Genomic DNA, 21,766 nt, shown 5'->3' on the forward strand with positions numbered 1-21,766 from the left:
TTCAATAGAGCTTTCGACCAAAAAAGAAACAATTTTGTCTAACAAATACCTTAGTGTCTTCTGTTTTTGATGGTCGTATGGCCCTATGTTTGTATTTTAATTTAAAATACAGTCAAACCTTTGCTAGAATTTTATTATTATTTTTTAAATCAACATGTACACGCTCGTTGATGTTATCTTCATTTTAACATTGGGTGCCTTTGAAGGGCAAATCTCTCTGAGCGTGAAATTTATCCCTTTATTTGTGGGACATTTTAAAAGGTTTAAAAATTTAAATAACATACTTAATTCAAACATCAAAATCACAATTACATAACAAACTTCAAGTGATCATTTCCCAAAAAAAAAAGAAGGAAAAATCCAGACATCGAAAGAAAGAGTCCAGCCAAAGAATGGCAAATGGACGGCGGCACCACGTGGACTAATGACAGCGACGCGGCCCCTTCCCATAAAATGCTGTGTACCGCACCATAGCTACAGCTGCTGGTATGCCGGCAGGGAAAATGGCGTTGCAGGTTGGGCGTATATGAACACCTGAGAGTATAAGCATTTCGTATGTGTCGTTTCTCTGAGGGTTGCGGTGTAAATTTCTTTCCAGAAATGGGGGTTCCTCTGGCAATGGAGAGCCTGGCGCAGCGAGCGCAGATGATGAGGGAAAGCTTGCTGAAAAGCGAGAAGAATACGGAGAAAATAGTTTCGATCCTCGGATCTTTCGATCACCGCCTTTCCACGCTCGAAACAGCCATGCGTCCTACACAGGTCAGAGATATATAACTCTAATTTAACCCTTTTCAACCACATCTTAGTAATTTAGAGGGGGCAAAATGCCACAGATCGGAGATTTTGACAGGTTAAAATTGTCCAAGTTCTTGTTGACGATCTGCCTCGTAATTTGTTTTTTCCTGATGATGAGTGAGATAGTTCTCTTGAAATGAATGGCTCAACAAATTATAACTCAAATTTAACCCTTTAAAATCAAAAAGCTGTTGATCGAAGCTTCTTGAGGGCGAATATTTTCCAAGATAAATTTCCCGTGGATCATCTGCTTGGTAATTTTGTTTCCCTGATGATGAGTGAGTTAGCTCAAACTGTCGGTCAAAAAATAATCATGAGCAGGTCAACATTATTTAACTCAAGCGTAAACCTTAATCAAATCTTGATAATTTAGATAAAAGGAAAATAAATTTGGATTGGAGCTTTTGGCAGGTTGATATTTAGAAGTATTAGGTTTCACAGTCCATATCAGCGAGTTGTAAAGCTTCTGCAGGAAATCGTGTAACAAATTTTTACGTCAAAGTTTTTGATCGCACTCCATTATCCGTCATCAGATTAACTCAGGAAAGACAGTGGGGATTACTCCTTGCAAATTTATCTGACATAATTTTCATAACCTACCATTTGTCATCTTTACTCGTACCAGGGTACACACTATAACTGCATTTCCCTAGGTAGCCTACTTTTTCTCGGCATCTTGAACATTATATAGGTGAAACTACTATCTGCAATCTTCACTTTCTTGCCAGAGTAATCTTGATGATGGATCTTCAAGGTATGGCTTGGGACCGTGGGTTCTGCTAAGGTATGACCTGAGCAATTCAGGGATGTACCGAGCAGGACCCCTGGCACCTGGGATGTGTTTGGGGCCTGGGTTAGAATGAATTGATTTAAAGAGGGGAAACGATAACAGCATGGTCAAGAAAGCATGATTAATTTTACCTCAACAGCAGTTATATATTCGGCAATCATAAACAATATGAGCCGCGTGTACAAGTAAGGTGAAGCAGGGTAGGATTGAAAGTGAGTTGGGCATGGCAGCTGCTAAAGTATTGGGGTTACATCAGGGAAGGGCTCATTGTCCTGCATTTATGGTGCTCATGGACTCGGTGCCCCTAAATTTGGTACATGTGCTGCCCTATGACACTTATGATTTCTTCATCAAAAATCTATGATTGGTTTAATCTATCTCTTTGATCATATGAATTCTGCCTCCTTTCACATCACTATCTGTACCACGTCTTATGGCTTGTCTCAACTTCTTTTTTTTTTTATTTGCTTATATATTCTCACCCAGCTGTGTGGACCCAGGAATTTTTTTCATTATCAAACCACCATACCTGAACCTGAGCCATAAAGAGCAACTTGGGTGGGGAGGAGAGGACAGTGAAATGTGGGAATCCAATAAGTGGATGCCTAGAAGTACCTACAGAATGGCAAAATCCTAAATATTATCTTGATTAGGAAAATAGTATGCGGATGTGAACGGAATTGGGAATGGAGCCAAGGGGTGGGGATGCGTTTCTTGGGACATGAATGTAGCCCATAATTGCTCATTGGAGTTAAGGGCCACCTGATTTGAACCTGGGTCACAGTCTTAAATTTTCTCCCATTATGATGAGCTGTAGGTACTTGGACCAGAAAAACCCCGATGACCACTGCCACTTAGCACTAAAACTTCTTTTCTATCTAACACTACTTTTAGTCAGGCCTCTTTTCCAGTAGCTTCTGGAATCTTCCCTCTTCAAAGTAGGCGCTTCTGTGTTTTTTAAATGGGGCAATTCAGTATATTGCAATTTGTAGAATCCATAACCTTTTTATCAGACCATCTGGGGCTTAAAAATTGGATCTGCAGCAACCTCCTTTGGACCTTCGTGTTCCTTAATTAGCACCATGTTTAGGATGCAGTTTTTAAGTCACTTCATTCTTTGCTACTTTTGCTGTTCCTTTCTAAAATACTGGTCATCTTACCTTAGGTACAGTGCTTTTGCTTCATTCAGTGTAGCCAGACATGGACTAGGCCAAATCTATTTGCCAAATCCACTCAACTTCAAATTGCATTTGGGACAAAAAAATTGCATATTTCGAGATGGGAAAATGTTGGAAAAAGTTTAAGATCAGGAGCACAATCTCTCAATTAACTTATAATTATCTACATATAGATCTGCTAAGGATTTGTAGCTGTCAGTTAACATGTGCAGAACTAATAGTTCAAGGCAAAAAATTACTTTATAAATAATGTGTAACGTTAAGCATTCATAACAAGTTAGGGAGTAAGGAGGACAGATGCATCAACTAATACTAACTTAACACTTAACAATGATACTAACAACTGTGCCTTTGAACTTATGGTCAATGTTTGCATACTGGAATTCGCAACATAGATACAACTACTATATATAAGAGTTGTTTGGATAAGAAATGCATAATCTATGTACTTTTTTCTACAATGCTTCATTGTAAGGGTTGATGGTGCAGAAATGTAAGGGTTGTTGTAGTTCCTGAGGTCATCATGCTTTCTGTTGCTATTAGTTCCCTAATGATGTAAATTATCTGCTGTAGAGTGTAAAAAAAACCAAGAAATGGATTATTATTGGCCTCTGACATGCATTTGACATATAGGCCTTATGAGAGATTGGTTACAACTTTTAAATATATTCTACTATTTTTGTGGACAGTGCTTGCGCACTTTCCATTTTCAAGTTTTTCTTTGTTGTGTAACTTTGTTTGATATTTATTGTCATCAGTGAGCATGCATTATGTATTTTTGTTAGTTGTAGTTAGCCATTTTGCTCATTTACTAGTGATGTCATTGTAAGTGTCGCATTTTGTTGTACAGGTGCGCACACATGCTATTAGAAAAGCACACGAAAATATTGACAAGACGTTGAAGGCGGCTGATGTGATATTAACACAGTTTGATATATCTCGCCAGGTGTGTTCATGTTGTAAAGATATGAAACTGTGATCTTATATTGTTTCTTATAATCATTTGGCACAGGTCATATTTTTTATTGTGTTGCTTAGTAATAAAGTTGCTTTAGTTTTTTTGGAAATTTCATATTAGAATGTTTGAGTTAACTTCACATTCATGCTATTGGAGTATGAAGGGAGCCCTTTTCATTGACACATTATGATATGATATGAATGCACATAGAGAAATAAAGCTCTTTATATATTATACATGAGGATCTTTTTTCCAAGCTATATTATTTATGATATTCCTAGAAGTGTATTGAAATCAGTTATATTCATGGAGTTCTCGTCATTCGCACATGATGACATGATACAGATACACACATAGAAACAAAGTTAATATACACACATAGAAACAAAGTTAATATATTATGTTACTAGGATTTTTATTTCCAAGCTATTTAAATATAATGTTTTTTGAAGTGTTGAATTGAAGTCAAATATTTTATCATTATATTTGGAAATTTGATATAAAATATTAGAGTTAACTTCTCTCTCCTGCTATTGGAGTATGTATAAAGCTTTCTTTATTAGCACATGATGATTTGATATGGAAACACATGGAAACAAAGCTCTCCATACATTATGTACTGGGACTTTTTTCCACGCTATAGTAAGTACAATGTTCCTAAAAGTGTTGAATTGAAATTAGTATTTTATTTTCACATTTGGTAAACACTGTTAACAAAATGTACAATACCGATGTTAGGTTCCTTTGTTGACAACATACAACGTGTGGTTTGTAAGCCAGTATTCTATTCATGCCCCTTGACCCAGCATATGGGGTTTGATAAGTAACTAGGTCTAATGAATTAATTGAATTTGTTTGATACCTGCTTGATCAAGAAATTCATGCCTACCGGGGACAATCATTGCATCAGACTTTTGTGACTCCTTTTTGCATCATGATATGATTCTTTTGAAGGGTCAATTGTTGAATAAAACATGGTATGATTATCCCATTGATGCATGTAGATCCTCTCACACTTAGTTGTTCAAAATAATTTTGTGCCATAGTTATTTTCTTGACCATTTGATGTCTTATAAGTTGGAGCATAATTTGAGTTGTGCAAAGTACTGTTGTTGCTGGACCATAAAGTGTAATGTACCTACTTTGAAATATAATTAAATAATAAATAATAAAAAAATTAAAATACAAAAGAATAAATATAAAAATAAAAATAAAAATATAAAGAATATAATTAAATATAATTAAAATTTGATTAAAGCTAATGAAAGGTCAAAAGGCATGAAATGATAAGTCGTGACTCCCTCAAACATGAGATATAAAAGGGAGAAGAGAAACTCATTTGAAAAATGAGAAGTGCAGATCTGATTATGAAAGGTTGTGTCCCTTTCAAAGGGCAGAAATAATGGAAAGTTGCACTCTTTCAAAAGGTGCTAATGGTGAAAGGGTGTGTCTCTTGCCAAATGGCATGCATGATGAAGAGGTGTGACCTCTCCCTCACATTGAGAGATATAAAGGAAAGGAACTAAAGCATCCAATAACATCACCATGGATTGATAAGATCAGAACTGTTATTAAGTTACAGGCAGTAACATCTTTGTCCTTGGTGGTATGAATGGGGATGAGCTGAGTATGTATTTTTAATATATGAAACCTGATAATGTTCTTATGCAGAATTAATTGTAATATTAATATGGACTGCAATATGTATGACAGTCATACTTAATTTCATATATATTCATGATACATAAGAAATTAGTATACTTATAGTCTAAATCATGTTATTACTGTCAGTATTTAAGAAGATGGGAATGAGATGTTCCAAAGAGGGGCAGTCTAAATCCAAGCAATAGGTTAAGTCTCAAGATAGGGTGGGGATCAGCGACCCATAAGCCTTGAGGGTATAGACCCAAGATAGGTAAGGGCTTGGATCTGTAAACTTTGAGGGAACCTATTGTATTTGGTCTCTAAGTGCTTTGGTAACATGCATAGACGCTTCTCCCTTAAAACTGAAGTAGTGGCAGGGTTTGATATCTATATGAAAAACTATGAATAATGAAATTAAGCATCTAGTGAGGAAAATAAATAAGAACTTGTTAATAACTAATTGAAGAATATCAATCAATTTTAGTATATTGAAATAGATCAAGTAGGGGACATCACATAAAGTGACCCACATGGTGTTGCCTATAGTTATAACAAGATTTATTGTGTAGAGGTGTTGTTCTAGCAACACCTCAAAATTTTCTTCAAAGAATCTGCAATACAACAAAATTAACTTCTGGAAGGTGCTGCCCAGTTGATACCTCATATAAAGAATTTGACTCCACCGTTGGATTACTCTTAGAAAAATACATGAAATTAAAAAAGAATTGACACTTGATATTAATTCCATATGAAGACTATCTGGTCTCTGCAAGCTATTGTTGCCAACATACCACACAATTTGCAAGGTATCACTACACAATGTAAGTTTTGATAGAAATATTGAATTCCTCTTGAAAAAAGTATATGATGTTGAAAAAAAATGATACTCAATTTATAGTCTGGACAACAATGTTATGCCCTCTGCAAGTTTTCGGTGTTCGACCAAAAAGTCAAATCTAATATGGTCATCTCATGATGATTTCAAGCATGACTCTTCTCTTAAATTCCAACAAAGTGCTTTCTAAATGATATATATATATAGGGGTGAAGCTCTCACCTGTTTGCAGCCTTTCACATTTAGTATGATCTGTTCATTCTTGATTCTATAATGAATATATTATGTTCATGGTGCCTTAAGAGCATTACCATATAATGGTGTTCTTGTTCATTGAACTCTTTGTGTGGGTTTGCTGCCTTTTAGTTGATCATAGGACTTTGTACTTAATTTACACATGGTTCAAGAGCATTGGGTTAAAAAACCTCCAATGTTTGGCTCTTTGCATCTGCTAGGATTGGCAGCAATCCATGAAAGTGTTAAGGCTGTATTTCAGTGTTCTGCAGGGTTTTCTTTTCCTCAAGAGAAGAATTAGAACAAGTTAGTGGAACATAGGACACTTTCTAGCAGTGGATTTGCAGTTCTTGCAAATTTTCTGAGGTGGAAAGTGCTTGTTTTCCAGCTTTGATCACATATTTGGGTTTCTTGAATTTTTTTGTCAGGGTTTATGGTATATTTTCTAAATTAAGGAGCTTGGAATACTTAGGTTATGTTTGAAATTAATTTGATCATCATTTGGACATATCCATAGCCACTTGGGCTCGAGTTTGTTTTCTAGCAGAGTATTTCTTACAGATTGTAGAAGGCATCATCATTTAACCTGACGAGCTGCACCATCACTGACTCCATGAATTGAGGATTGCCAACTAATGGGGTGGTCTCTACAAATATGTGAGAGTAGCCAACATAACTTGTGGGCTAAGAGAAGTGCCATATCTGCACCTCCAGGAGGTTGGGACTGAGAACCTCTCTATTATTAGATGTTTTCTATTATGAATCCAAGGAGATCATAAAGCACTCTTTATACAGGAACTCAAGTAAATGTTTATCCTTTCCTTATTACGATGTTTGATCTGGCTTGGCCCTCTTCTTTCAGATGTGATTGTAGGCACATATATTGTAGGTGACTCTTGAGCTGTCAGGTTAATTCTTCCTTCTTTCAGTCCACCACATGGATTTAGGCTTTAAGCATTCCATGTACACAACTTATTCATGGCCAGAGGGAGAAAGTTCAAGGAGACAAAATTCTCTGAGAGCTCTCCAATCCTCTGGCTTTATTCTAGGCGGGTGGATTTCATTGTTTCAGTGTCGAGGGGCTTCCCCTTGCCTGCAGCATAAGTCATATTTTTCTAGTCTTTTCTTAGCTACCAGGGTTTCATTGGCCTTGGATGTTAGGAGAGGCTCGAGGTAGACTATTTAACTTCTTTCTAGGGATACGTACTCTAGATCCTCAGCTTTGGAATTTTTCCTGCAAGCATTCTTTGATCTTGCTTGGGCTCTTTCATTGTGATAAATGATTATTTCATTGAATATTCTGTTCCCTGTGACAATTTTGGGCTCTCTTGCTGGATCATCATTAGCTCCATGCCTCTTTGAGGGTCTCTTCTTTTGCATTCTATTTATACTTGTGCCATGTCTTCTGGACCGATGATTAAATGGTTTAACCCTCATTGTGTTGTTCACTTTTCTTTGTTCTGTACGTTTAGTTACGTATAACAGATTTTAATTTTCTGTCCCATTGCTTTATTTTCTTTTATTGGTTGAACTTGATACCTTTCTTTCTTTCTTAAGGCTCAATAAGTCAATTCCCTTACCATTTTGAACTACATTGAAAAATTTCAATCTTTTTCTTGGTGGTCGGTCTGTCAACCACATTTTTTGGAACTATCTAAATTAGGTTTAGTCATCTACAATTTTTCAATGGGAAAAGGCTATTTATAGGTGGATGGTTCTCTTCACCAAAAAAATGGGCAAATGATCTACCCCAATATTTTGGAGGATGTTAGACTGTAGGATTAAATTTGGATCCAATCACTTAATACATAATATTTTTTAATAATTTAGCTATATATCTGCAATAAAATATTTTCCTTTTTGTCCATTACTCCAGGTTAACATGCCATAATATTGAAGGAGATTCCATAGATGCAAATTAGAGATGAAATTAAGCGAATTGGAACTAAAATGTTCATCAGTAAGAGCTCCCTTATTTCCTTACCTGCATGGAAGATTCCACTTGGTGATGGTATTGCTAATAATGAAAATAGTTTGTCACAATGGATAACCTTACTAGGCTTATCTGCTACACAATACTTTCCAATCATTTTTTATTAGCATATATTTAATTTTACTATTCAAAGCCAATTTTTGTATGCTTTGACCTTTCAAATACTCAATATTTATAAGATTTGCCTTTCAATAGTACGCTACACATCTTTATCGGTTTTCACATTCTCCAATAAGCAATTAAAATATCATAAAAATGATTTTGAACATCTATTGATATCTCTCTATATAATAGGATTACTGAGTTGCTAGGCCTCCTGATATAGATGCCCTTATTCATTTAACATTGCTATTCCAGATACGTTTTCCATGTTATTGCATAATTCACTGTATGATTTTTTGTCACTTGATTATTATCACTAACATGTTATTGTGAACTCAAATACACATGGAGTTTTGGCTCATATTTTAGCAAATACACGTGGAGTTTTGGTTCATATTTTAGCAATTGTCTTTCTGGTTAAATAGGTGGAAGCTAAGATTATGAAAGGTCCTATGGAAGATCTTGAAAGTTATCTAGCTGCAGTTGATCAACTGCATGATAATGTTGAATTTTTCAACTGCAACAAAAGCTTCAAGAGTAGTGATGGAGTTCTCACAAATGCAAATAGTTTACTTGCTAAGGCAATGCTAAAGCTTGAAGAAGAGTTTAAGCAACTTCTATCTGCTTACAGGTTTGTTTTCTCACTAGTTGTACTGCTAGGTATTTTCTTATGTTTATATTGGCTTTTCTACTCATCTTGTTACATCTATAAGGTGTTTCATGTTTGCCAGGTGAAGTGATAATAATTTATTTCTGGCTATTCTATTAGTTCTTTATTTATCCTTGTTAGAATTTGCTGATTGGTCATTCCAACAAGTGCAATTGAATTATTTAATGTGGAGATTATTTATATCAGGTCATGCTTTAGTGGCATGGATCAACAAGCATTGTAAAATTGAAATATTTAGAGTTTGATTTCGTTGGATTTCTAATGCACAATGCATGCTGGATAGACTTTCAATAGAAAAAGAACTCGAAAGCTATGCCATTTTTAACTGAAGAGCTTACTATTTATGTGTAAAACTGACATATAAGTAGAACAAACATCACATAATGAGGGGGACATTTATGACATGAGGTTGTGAACATCTAAATCTAAATCCTTGGTACATCGTAAACAGTAAAAATAATAAAGAAGTTAAGAATAGAGTTATGTCCCGTTTTTATAATTATATGCTGACTTGAAGAGTGATTGTATATGTTGAATTCTTATCACAGCAAAGTTGTCGAACCTGAACGCTTGTTTGAATGTCTTCCAAATTCCTTGAGGCCTTCAACAGGATCTCCTGGGAATCTTGGGGATCACAGTGTTAAGAAAAATCATACTGAACAAATTGCAAAAGGCACTGAGGGATCCGCATATACACTTCCCACATTGATTCCTCCTAGAATAATCCCGCAGCTACATGATTTGGCCCAGCGGATGGAGGAGGCGGGACATGGTCAGCAGTGCTTAAAAATTTACAGGTAGGTCTAGCTGGATTTTTAATTTTTTTTTTTTTCCTTTTTCCTTCTCAGTCTCTTCATGTTACCTGCTTTATCTGTCATATGGTATCAAAATTCGAGGGCATGGTTTGGAAGTGTTTGGTGGAACTCTTGGTTGTTTTCAGCCTGTTTTGAAGTGATGTCAATATCTTCCATCAGTATTATCTTTGTAAACAATGGCTTGATTTTTATACAACTCATAACTAATGTAGATTGGAAGTCAAGTGTTTATTATTTTGGCATAGGACACTAAAATGTAATCACGTTGATTTGACTGTGCAGGTAGAATTGTGTATGGGATAAGATTGATGCTTCTTTGGATAAACTTTGCAAGTTTGTGCAAATACTTCATGGTTCTAGAAAACATAAGTCATGAGATTTTTTTGTGCTTTGGGTCAAGTGAAAATATTGCTAATGCCTTTTAAGCACCTGCACTTGTCAGAATCTTCTTTGCTAGACCACATGAAAATTCAGACAATCTACTGGTGTATGAATAATAGTCATCAAGTTATGATAGTAAAGATGTTTCAATATGATTTGCTTCAGGCTGTTGTAATGATTTTATTTTAGCTGATTATATGCTTTCAAAACATGCTTCCTTTAGAGAGATGCAAAGGTCCAAGTCAAGTGGTTCCTTGTACAGTTCCTCTTATGTGCTTGGCACAGTGTGGCCTTGTACTTGAACACGACAAAGACATGGTACCAATATGTTTGCCTCCACCACGTTTGCATGTTTACTTTATGTATGTGCAATTGACTGGGTTTTTAGTTTTGAATTATTAAACTTCTTTTGGCTTTCTTCTATGCCCATATTCATGGCAAAAATGCAACAGAAGTGAATGCATTCATAGTCTATTGATTGCTCCCACTCGATTCTTTCTTATTGTAGTTTGGAAGGGGACACACCAGATCCATATCTATCTTAGTTCCATGGAGTTGCCTGATGGGGGGACAAGTTTCGTGGGTGGGGTGACCAAGGGCCTAAGTTTGGGGATGACATGGAGATGGCGGTGGGGGTCGGACAAATACATATAGTACTTGAAAAATTAGTTATAAAAAGATGTGTAAGGAATAAGTATAAGAATTACAAATGAAACTTTGGCATACTATGTAAAGGGTAAACTAAAAAGCATTAAAAACATGACAATGATTGCATTGAAATTTGAACATTAACAATGGTGGGCAGAATTTTGGAACTTTGGGAGCAAACCAATCATAAGTATAAGAATTGCAAACGAAAATTTGGCATGCTAAGTGAATTTTAAACTAATAAACATAAAAAACATGACAATGATTGTATTAACAATGATGATGGTGGGTGGGGGCACAGCTGCCAACAAGGTCAAGGGGCAGTGCCCCTTGTGGGGGTTTGGGGGTAGAATCCCTATCGGGATTGTGGGGCAATGCCCCTTGCAAGGTATGGGGTCAACAAGCACAAAGAAGGCCTGCAAAATCTCACAAACCTTTATAATGTCATTTTTACAATTTTATTATCGTTTTTAAACATTAGTTGGAGTTTCTAGCAAGGGGCCATGGGAGACTCTTAGGCGTCCCCAAGACAATCAGGGGACTCCAGGGAATCCTAGGGACATCCCTAGCATCTTGGCGGCAGTGGCGGTGGTAGTGCGGGGGAAGGATGTTTCCCCCAAGACCTTGAATATCGGAAACGTCCCCTATCTGGAAATGCACAATCAGTAAGATTAGAAGTCTCTTTTCCCCTAGGTAGGCATCTGCTCAAGTGTAAAAACAGGGAAATGAATTTGAAAAATGTGAAAGTTGTAGATCACCAAACGAGGCCAAGTTTCCTCATGATACATTGCATGCTTGTGCAAATGAAATGGCCTCAATTGAGGCAGACACCTCAGCACCTTTCATGCCAGCAGAGATGGAAAAATACTCACAAAAGGTGACATGAACAATGAACATTGTGCATTCACACTTCTAAGTATCAGTAAATGAAAGACAATAAGAATTTTAAATGTTTGATTTGAAGCAAACAAATCCACAATAGAAAATGGCCACATTGTATTGGAAAACATATAAATGTAAATATAATAAGGTCCAGCCTCATTTAGGTTCATAGCTACACCATTAGAAAAACTGAAAATATGACACGTTTTAGAAGAAAATATTCCGACAAATGCAAGGGAATAAAATGTTAAGCAGGATGAAAGGGAGAAACATTCAGGAATGAAAGTTCAATCTCTACAATAAAACTATTACATTGCCATACAATATAGCTACTTAAAGGTGAGTTATTAAATAAATGTGAGTGAAAAAAATGTTAAGTGGGATGAAAGATAGAAACTTTCACAAGTAGAATCGCAGCCATCTTCTCAATGGAGAAACTTAAAAAAATTGCCCTAAAGAGGCCCTTGCCCAAGGAAAAGAAGGAAGTGATACCAGGGATAGCTATAGTGCACCTTCATGTAGGTTTATGCTTGGAGTCACTCTTCTTGCTTTGAATAAATAAAAGTAGTCATCTTTGTGCTATAAAGATATTTATTCGTGTGGCCAACTTATCTTCTTTTTAGGCAAATTGGCTGAAGAATGGCTATCATTGTGCTATAGGAATATGCATTCGTCATGGTTAATGTGTTTGTTTCTTAGAAGTAAATTAGGTAACTGATTACTGAATTTTTATTTTACTTTACTTCAATCCAACAAGGAAAGAAATGTGACTTTCTATGCTGGTGGAGGAACAAATACATACATGTGTGTGACTGTTGACGTGTATTTTGTACACCATCATACACAGAATAAAATACCAATAGGCATCTTATCCTCTCTTGAGAAAATAGTCTCTAACTGCTGAAGATCTGCAAAAAGGATCAGTTAGGTAGACTCCAAGGTTCTTTTAGTAGGGTCTCTACGTGTGGACAAGCTCCAGTGGTATGATGTGATTTGCTGGGATCACAAGGGGACTTACATGTGATGATTGAACTTCCGATCTGCTTTGCTGGACACAGGCTCTTACTAACTTAGATTTGGAAAAAAGAATGAAAAAAGGATAAGGGCGAAGAGAGGATCTAATCCTAATACTAAGAATGTAGGAGCAATGACTTGATTTTTGATGAAACTCTAACTAGATCTTGTTTTGACATCAATGGAACATCTACACAAGGCTAGTGCGATCTTCTAAGGGAAGCTTTATGATGTTCAAATCATCACCACAGGCATAGACACCATCAAGTTGATGCATATCAATGAAGAAGCGACAAATTGAAATTGAGCTTAGGCTGAATGATTCCAGTTGACTACGCAAGGCAAGTCTGCAATCAACAAACTGCTAGTAGTATGGATGTACGAATTCCACCATTAATCAATCGCATTTCCTCCATTCATCTAATCATTTACCATCTAGGATTGAAGACTCAACAAGAAACCATGCAAATTGCAAGAAAACGACATATTTCACCATTACTTCAATGAAAATGGAGTTTGTTTACAATCAATGGCAACAATTTCTTGCCTTGTCCTCCTATTCTACTCTAATTGCTTCCAACTATTCTCTAACTATTCTAACTATTTACAAACTATCTCTAACAATTGCTAATTAGCCTTTACAAATGAAATGCCTGGGCTTATATAGTGCCCACAATACAATTTGATGGCTTAGATCAATTCAAGATCAATGGCCAAGATTCAACAATGAAAACCCTAATTAGGGTTTGTTACAACCATTACATAACATTTAATGCTTGACCAATGATAAAATTGTATTGCTTGGACACATGTCCCCTCTAGAAAAATCGACCAATGGATAGCCGGGGTAGGTACATCGGAGTTTGTGCCACCTTCCATGAGTTAAGTACATTGAATCTGGACATGCTGAGGTGGACCACACTGACTGGAGGAGCGATGACTAGGATGCCACCTCATCTGACACTTGTAGCTTGCTAGATATTCAATTTGGATGTCGTTGAGAGGCTATCTTTAATTAACTCTTGTCCTAACTCCTTTTGTCCTTGATTTGCAAGATGATGATGTACCTCGCCTCGGAACGCTGGATTGAGAGAGGTCGCCCATGTCCTGGCGAAGACCGTCCTTGATCCGGCTTGATTTCCCTTGATGAGATCTCCATTTGATGCCTGCACAATCATTTCAAAATTAGTAACATGATTTTGCAATGAATAGCATAGATTAAATTAATTTTAGGAAACTTCATGATAAGCCCTTGAATTATCATTTCCTAAAAAACGATTGAGCTTATTGAAATTCAAAATTTCAAAATTCACAATTTAAGGCTATGACGATCAAAATTCAAAATTAAAACAATAAAACCAAATCGCCATACCTCACTATAGAACTAACTCTAGAATGCAAAACAAGGATTGCCTAGGCAAAAATCAAAATTTGAAGCCTTTGACTTGATCTTGAAGGATAATGAACGTCCTCTTTATCAATTCGCCACCCTTGGGGATGTCTTGGATGTGATCTCATCTTCAAGTTAGCAATTTCGCCATCTTTGATACGTCTTTGACGTCCTAGGCAACTTCGCTCAAATGGAAACTTCAAGTTCGCACCACCTTGCTTTGAAATAAAATTCGCTCCTTTGAATACAACTTCGCACTTCTCTCTTTGATAGCATTTGAATGATAAAATGGTGATGTAAAAATGAAATCTTTCACCCCCCTTATATAAGCGCTTACACCATCAATTCATTGAGGCCGACTTGGTAATTAATAAGGCAATTTAAACGATTTTTAAACAAATAACAAAGCCGACCTTGACAAAATAAATAAATACTAAGTGCTCCATAATAATTAATTAATTTGCCATCGTTTTTTAATTAATGAACTTCGATTTTTTTTTTACAAGGCAAAATAATTAATTAACATTTAAATGCAATATTTAAATGCTAATAAATTGAGTTTCAAAGCATATCGAAATTTAGCATTTAAAAAATAAATTCAAACAAATTTGTTTGAGCGCTAAATTTTGAAGATGAAGGATACGTACCTCATCGCCCTGGTCCCTGACTGAGGGACAGGAGCGATCCATCAATTTGGCCTTGATCCTTGCATTTTTGACGTCCAAAATCTTGATCCTTACGTTCAAATCGACATTTTAGCTGGGTCCTTCAAGTTTGATTGACTTGCATGTGTGAATAAATGTATCTCATGACCATTATCACCCTGGTCCCTTGGAGAGGGATAGGAGCGATCTCCATTGTTTCTCCTTGACCTTGCATCTTCGATCTCCAATTTTCCTTGTGAGGGACAAACAATGTTATTCCTTCATCCCACTTTCGTTTCACTTGAATTCAACGAGGCGTATTTGATGTTAGGAGGAATATCGCCCTTGTCCCTTGGAGAGGGACAGGAGCGATCCTGAAGCTCTAGCCAAAACGTGTCATCTTTCATCCTTGGTTCCTCGTTCATTGCCTCTTAAAGGACGTCCTTGACCTTAGCTATCCTTGCATTGTCTGGATTTTGTCGGAACATGAGTGTTTTAGTAAAAATCGCCTTGGTCCTTGTCCAAAGGACAGGAGCGATATGAGTTCCTTAGCTTAATTGATAGCATTTTGACGTTTGGAACCTTTGTAAATCATCTTCAAATGACACCTTATACCTTGTATGACCTTGCAAAACATTGACTCAACGTGATTTTTGCATGAATTAGCAAATATATTCAACATCGCTCTGGTCCCTTCCTGAGGGACAGGAGCGAACTTCATGATGTTGAGCTTGTCATTGCCTCGTTCAACTTGTCATCGCTATCATCGTGCAAAATAAAGTTCCTTGATCCTTCGTGATCACTTGATGCTTGATAAACTTTCAAATTTTATGCCTTTATGCAAATTTCGCTCTGGTCCCTTCCTGAGGGACAGGAGTGAACTGGGATATTTTAGTGCAAATCTTTCAATGTTGATGACCTTTGATGCTTTGTGTTTGACGAAGATGCCTTAAGACGTCCTTGCCACCTTGTTCTTCGCCTTGGAGTGTCTTGAATTTGGAGGGACGGCAATATAATCATCATATCGCCCTGGTCCCTTGGAGAGGGACAGGAGCGATCTTGCTCTTGTGGGCCTCATCTCACTTTATCATCTTCGCAAATTATCTTCAACGGTCTCGTAATGTCCCCTTTCATTCATCCATGCCTTGGAATTCATTGTAACTTGGCAAGAAAATCATCTAAAACAAAAATCGCTCTGGTCCCTCCCTGAGGGACAAGAGCGAACTAGGACATTTGGGTCGCTTGTTGATGTTTGGCAATCTTCAATTTATCTTCAATAGGTTCAACTTGCCCTCTTTCTTGCCTTCAAACATAAAACTTGCTTGATCTTTGCCGAGATCGTACCTTGTGAAGAATTTCGCTCTGGTCCTTCAGTGAGGGACAGGAGCGAATTTGACCCTCTAGGCAAAAACTTCATCATTTCATTGTTTTTGATCAAGTCTGGATGCTCTATCATGCTCATTTCGTCCTTCACCATGCCTATGATGTCTCGATTCGTCCAAACAAGGTCAGGAATGGCTCAACTAAGCATTTTCGCTCTGGTCCCTTGGTGAGGGACACGAGCGATTCGCCTTGGTCCCTTGGAGAGGGACAGGAGCGCTTTTCGCTCTGGACCCTTGGAGAAGGACACGAGCGAAATTTGGCATTTCGCACTCTCTATCAGGATAATTTTTATGGAATATAACATTTAAGTATAAGTGAAGAAGGAAATGTCACTTATACTTTAAGTTATATTCCATATATACTTTCAGGATGTTTGAGAGTGGTTTCAGACCTCTAGGAGTTATATTGCAAAATCTAGTTTTTGGAGGTTTTTTCAGTTTCCAGACTTAGTCAAATTCAGGATCAGGACATTCCAGACTTAGCCAAATTTCAGGATCAGGACCTTACTCAAGCCGGACTTGCTATCCTATGATCACCCCGACAGCACTCAAAAATGCAAAGGCCAACTAACAAAACCCTAAAAAACCTAGAAAACAAACCCTAAAAAGCAAAAAAAAACATGGGTCCCCATTTGCAATGGGGCGATGTGTGAAAACGTCACAACAGTGACATGCTTCCTACCCTAGATTTTCAGTTAGCGGGGAGATTCTTATGCATGCACATTTATCATGAACTATTAATACCGTTGGCCTTCACCACAAAAATGGAGGAATTGTGCTTTTTGGTTTGTTTTTGGGTTGTATTTTGATAATGAGAATATGGAGCAGTGATATGATACTGCACAAGACAAGTGTTATAGTGTGCAACACTTCATGAAGGAGCCATACAAAATTGGCTTTGGAGCATCTTAGCTTTAGGGTATCTGGCTTTGTCTCTATCTCAACCTCAATCCTCATCTCCTATGCTTAAGAAGATTCCTAAATGATGAAGGATGCAATGATAGATGTTGAAAATAAATCTAACACTAGACCAAAGGTTCACAACAAATCTTACGAGGAAGTAAGTTTGGCTTTAATTTGCATAGTTATTTGGAGTTCTAAACCATAAACCATGAAGCAAGCTCTTGAGTCACCACCTTGGAAAGATGCCATAGATGCAAAATATGAGGCATTGTTTAGGAACAACACATGGGAACTTGTTGATCTTCTAGTAGGGAAGAAAGTAATTGGATGGAAATGGGTCTTTAGAATCAAATTTAAGGCACATGATAGGATTGAAAAAGTACAAAAGCCAACTTGTGGCTAAGGGTTACGCTTAGAGGGAAGGTATTGACTATGATGAAACTTTTGCCTACATAGCAAAGATCAATTGTATTTGAATGGTTTTGGCAATGTCAACATAGTTTGCTTGGCAAATTAATTAGATGGATGTCCAGATTGCCTTTCTTAAGGGAGTTCTCAAAGATGACTCAACCTGAGGGATATTATTGCATCTGGCCAATAGCAAAAGTGTGTCGAATTGTGAAATCCCTCCAATGTCTGAAGTAGGCTCATTGAGCTTGATATGTATTCACTAGGAGTCCATATGAACTTAATTTCTACCTCAAAGTGCAAGGGGGGAGATTGTGATAGTGAATACATATGTTGATGATCTAGTTATCTTAAGGAGTTCTTTGCAAATGATTGCAACGACAAAGAATGATCTCAAAATGGTAGTTTGACATGTCATTTCTTGGGCTCCTACATTTTTGTCTTGAACTTGAAGTATGGAAATAGAAGATTCATAGTTTTCTCTCCAATGAAATATGCCAAGACATTGTTTGGGATATTCATTATGGAAGATTGCAAGCCTATTTCAACTCCCATGTAGAGAAGATTGATCTTTTCTGCAATGATCCATCACCTCAAGTGAATGCTACTATTTATTATCAATTGATTAAGAGTCTCATTTACTTGACCTTGCCAAGTTCGATATTAACAATGCTATCGACTATCTCTGTAGGTGTATGAAGGAACCTAATGTTGACAATGTGTTTTAACTTTTGAGATACATTTGCAGTATAGTGGAATATGACGGAATATAAATGAACTGGAAATATTTCTAAGGATACATGGATGTGGACTGTGCAAGTTCTGTGGATGATAGGAAGTCCACTTCAGGTTTTTTTGGGATCTAGTTTGATATCATGGGGGAGCAAAAATTAAATCACTGTTGCTTACTCTTCCAAAGAGGCAAAATAATGTGCCGCAAGTGGAGTTGTTTGTGAGGTGATATAGTTATAGTTATGTTGTGTTTTGACAAGCTTGGGTGTTGTTGAGACAAATCCTGCAGCTTTGTTTTGTGACAATTTAAGTCACAGAGTTCGCCGAATTTCAACCATGAAGTTCGAAATTTGGCGAACTTCAAAACATGACTTAAAATTCGTTGAAATTCATCATATATTCGAACAGGTATATGGCATAATTTTTTTCAGAAAAACGTATTCAAAAGGTATCTTTTTTACAGCTCCAATTCAGTTTATTTCCCATTTCGATAGTTCCAGGAACAGACACAGAAATCCTTGTAGCAGGGATGCGGGGGTTCGAGATGGAAAAAATATTGCCGGTCGTCACTTCTCATACTCAAGCGAGGCCTAAGTTTGTGCATAGTTGAAGCCGCTGAGCACAAACAGATGAAATTTTCCTGTGTCGAAGCATATTTTGCAATATTTTGACTCGGCATTTTTTATATATGTGTTCAAACATCTTATGTAAATTAAAGTCGTATTAGAGTCTTCCTGTACGTGTTTAGATATGTAAATCAAATTCATATTAAAGTCATACGTAAATTAATATATATGTTAAATTTTCTAACGTATGTTAAGATATGTCTTCCTGCTAGGCATATATAATATATCAAATATATATATATATATATATATATATATATATTAAAGTTGTATTTTAATATATTTATGATTTATATAGTAATAATATTTTAAGTTTAAATTTTAAACTTATTTATATTATAATATATTCAAATTTAATTAATAATTATTTATATTAGTCGAATTTAATTCGAATTTTTTTTCCTGAATTTTTTCCTCGAATTTCATCCGAATTTTATTGTTGCCGAATTCGAATTCGAACTCGAACCTTGTGACATAGGTGACAATCAAATTGTGTTGAAGCTTGTTCAGATTACAATTATTCATGAACACACCAAACACATTGAGGCTTAGGGCCAATTCATTTGGGAACATGTCCAATAGCAGCATATCCAACTCTAGCATTGTCACACTTTCTTGATTTGTTCTCTTGAGCATATGATATAATAAGGAGGGTTTGTTGCAATGTAATCATATACTATTACATCATTGTATTACATATTATAATAATTAGTTAATGATGATAATCAAACATTCTATTTAACATTAATTGGTTGGATGGGTAGATGATCTGTTTCCTCTTTGGAACTGTTTATTGTCATGTTGCCATGTATATATTTTTGCTTCCTCTCAATAATATACTGCTCTCTGCTCTCTGAAATTCAATCACTAAAATCAAAACCTAGGAATGTAGTGGATCATACTCAAGCAATCAGAGAGATATCCATGCTTATTAAATGTTGTGATTTTCTGATCGTATGGTAAATCTTTCTCTAGTTGATTGCAGGAAATACTTTACATGGTGGATATGCCATTTAACAGAATGGAAAATATCTTTCACAAACGAGAAGATTATCTTCTAAATCTCCATAAGTGATCTACAACACATTAACATTCATATTATCTACAATAGTTTGAGAAGTGTGGTCGATGTGACTGATAATTAAAAAAGATGCTACACTCTTGATGTATTCAGAATGAAATTTTATGGATGTTTACATGATATATTCTTAAAATGCTTCCCCCCATGAAATTCTCCTCTTAAAAGAAGTTGATTATTCAGGGACACAAGAGCTTCTGTTTTGGAGCAAAGCCTTAGAAAACTTGGAGTAGAAAAACTGAGTAAAGATGACGTGCAAAAGATGCAATGGGAAGTGCTAGAGGGGAAGATTGGTAATTGGATCCACTTTATGCGCATAGCTGTAAGTTGTTTTCCCATGTTGTGACCTTTGAAGATCTAAATTTGCCTTCAAGAAATTGGTTTTTAGTGTTTTTCTTGTTCATAATACTGATTTCTGTTTGGTTGATTTGGATTTCATACAGGTGAAGCTGTTATTTGCAGGGGAACGTAAAGTTTGTGACCAAATATTTGAAGATTTAGATCCCTTGAAAGATCAGTGCTTTGCTGAAGTAACAACAAACAGTGTTATAATGTTGTTGAGTTTTGGAGAAGCAATTGCGAAAAGCAAGAGGTCTCCGGAAAAGTTATTTGTACTGCTCGACATGTATGAAACAATGCGAGAGCTGTTACCAGAGGTATTATTACCAAAGCATCTTATGTGTTTTACCTCTTTGGTATGAAACGCATGCATATCTAAAATCAATATCTATGAAGAAGTGAACTGTTATTGTAGTATTATCATATTATGCATAAGCATTTTCTTATTGCTTACAATCTCTACTTTATATGATTAAGTGTTCTACATATTAGTATGATTTTGATTTTTGTCAGTTAATTATGCCTATTAAGTATATGCAACCTGCAGGTGTGTCGTATGCTCTGTTTGATGTATTATATATGATGTTAGTGTTTTGTCCCATTGACTGTTTTGCTTCAGACTAGTTGAGAATAATTTGTTACTTTCTGCAGTTTCTCTAATCTTGAATTGTGTGAAGATATATATTAAAAATGTCATGTGCCTAATTTTAGTAATTTCATTTACCTATTTGAACCAAAACTTGTTTTGATCTGACAGTATCAAGAAATTTGAAAGGTAGAATTCCTATTACCTCATATTTTTCAAAATGGTGAGTTCTTTTGATTAGAATCCCTACTATTCGCATTGTTCAAGCAACCATTTTGTCCCTAATTCTTTTTGACACTTTTCTGAATTGTTGTTTTATTCTTTTTCACATTTGTCTCAATCAACAATCTGGGTTTCCTCAAATGTTTGCAATCCAAATGGCATGTATTAACCCACTGGCCCCTTGGTCTTTTGACAAATTCACTACCTTTTTTAATCTTTTCACCAAGGGTAAATCAAGGACATTGACATGACCTGTTACTGTGGCTTTGATGGATTGACGTTTATTAATCAAAACAGAATTCGGGTCTAACACTTGCTCTCTTGGAAATCCATTTTTGAAATAAAATCTTTTCTGCCTTAGCCAAATTGAAAATTATAACTGCTGCTTTTTGTATTTGATCACCACTGCTGTAAGAAACTGCTGAAATGGCTGTCACAGAAGTGCCATACAAGTGCTTGTTTTAGGCTTGAAAAATTAGCAATCATGGATGCCTGATACTTTACCCAAATCAGCTCA

At 36.2% G+C, this 21,766-nt stretch overlaps 1 protein-coding gene across 1 annotated transcript in view; it reads left to right on the plus strand.

Annotated features, from left to right (window-relative positions):
- The first annotated feature begins 332 nt into the window (after positions 1-332).
- LOC131065114 (exocyst complex component EXO70A1) overlaps positions 333-21,766 on the plus strand; it is a 53,636-nt gene continuing 32,202 nt past the window's right edge. The window contains exons 1-6 of the mRNA XM_057999527.2: positions 333-759; positions 3,614-3,709; positions 8,955-9,160; positions 9,748-9,996; positions 20,286-20,424; positions 20,546-20,758. Of these exons, the coding sequence (XP_057855510.2) occupies positions 556-759; positions 3,614-3,709; positions 8,955-9,160; positions 9,748-9,996; positions 20,286-20,424; positions 20,546-20,758 (1,107 nt within the window). The 5' untranslated portion in view covers positions 333-555. The remainder of the gene's footprint in view (positions 760-3,613; positions 3,710-8,954; positions 9,161-9,747; positions 9,997-20,285; positions 20,425-20,545; positions 20,759-21,766) is intronic.

This window comes from Cryptomeria japonica, chromosome 11 (genome assembly GCF_030272615.1).
Source record: "Cryptomeria japonica chromosome 11, Sugi_1.0, whole genome shotgun sequence".
Classification (NCBI taxonomy): Eukaryota; Viridiplantae; Streptophyta; class Pinopsida; order Cupressales; family Cupressaceae; genus Cryptomeria; species Cryptomeria japonica.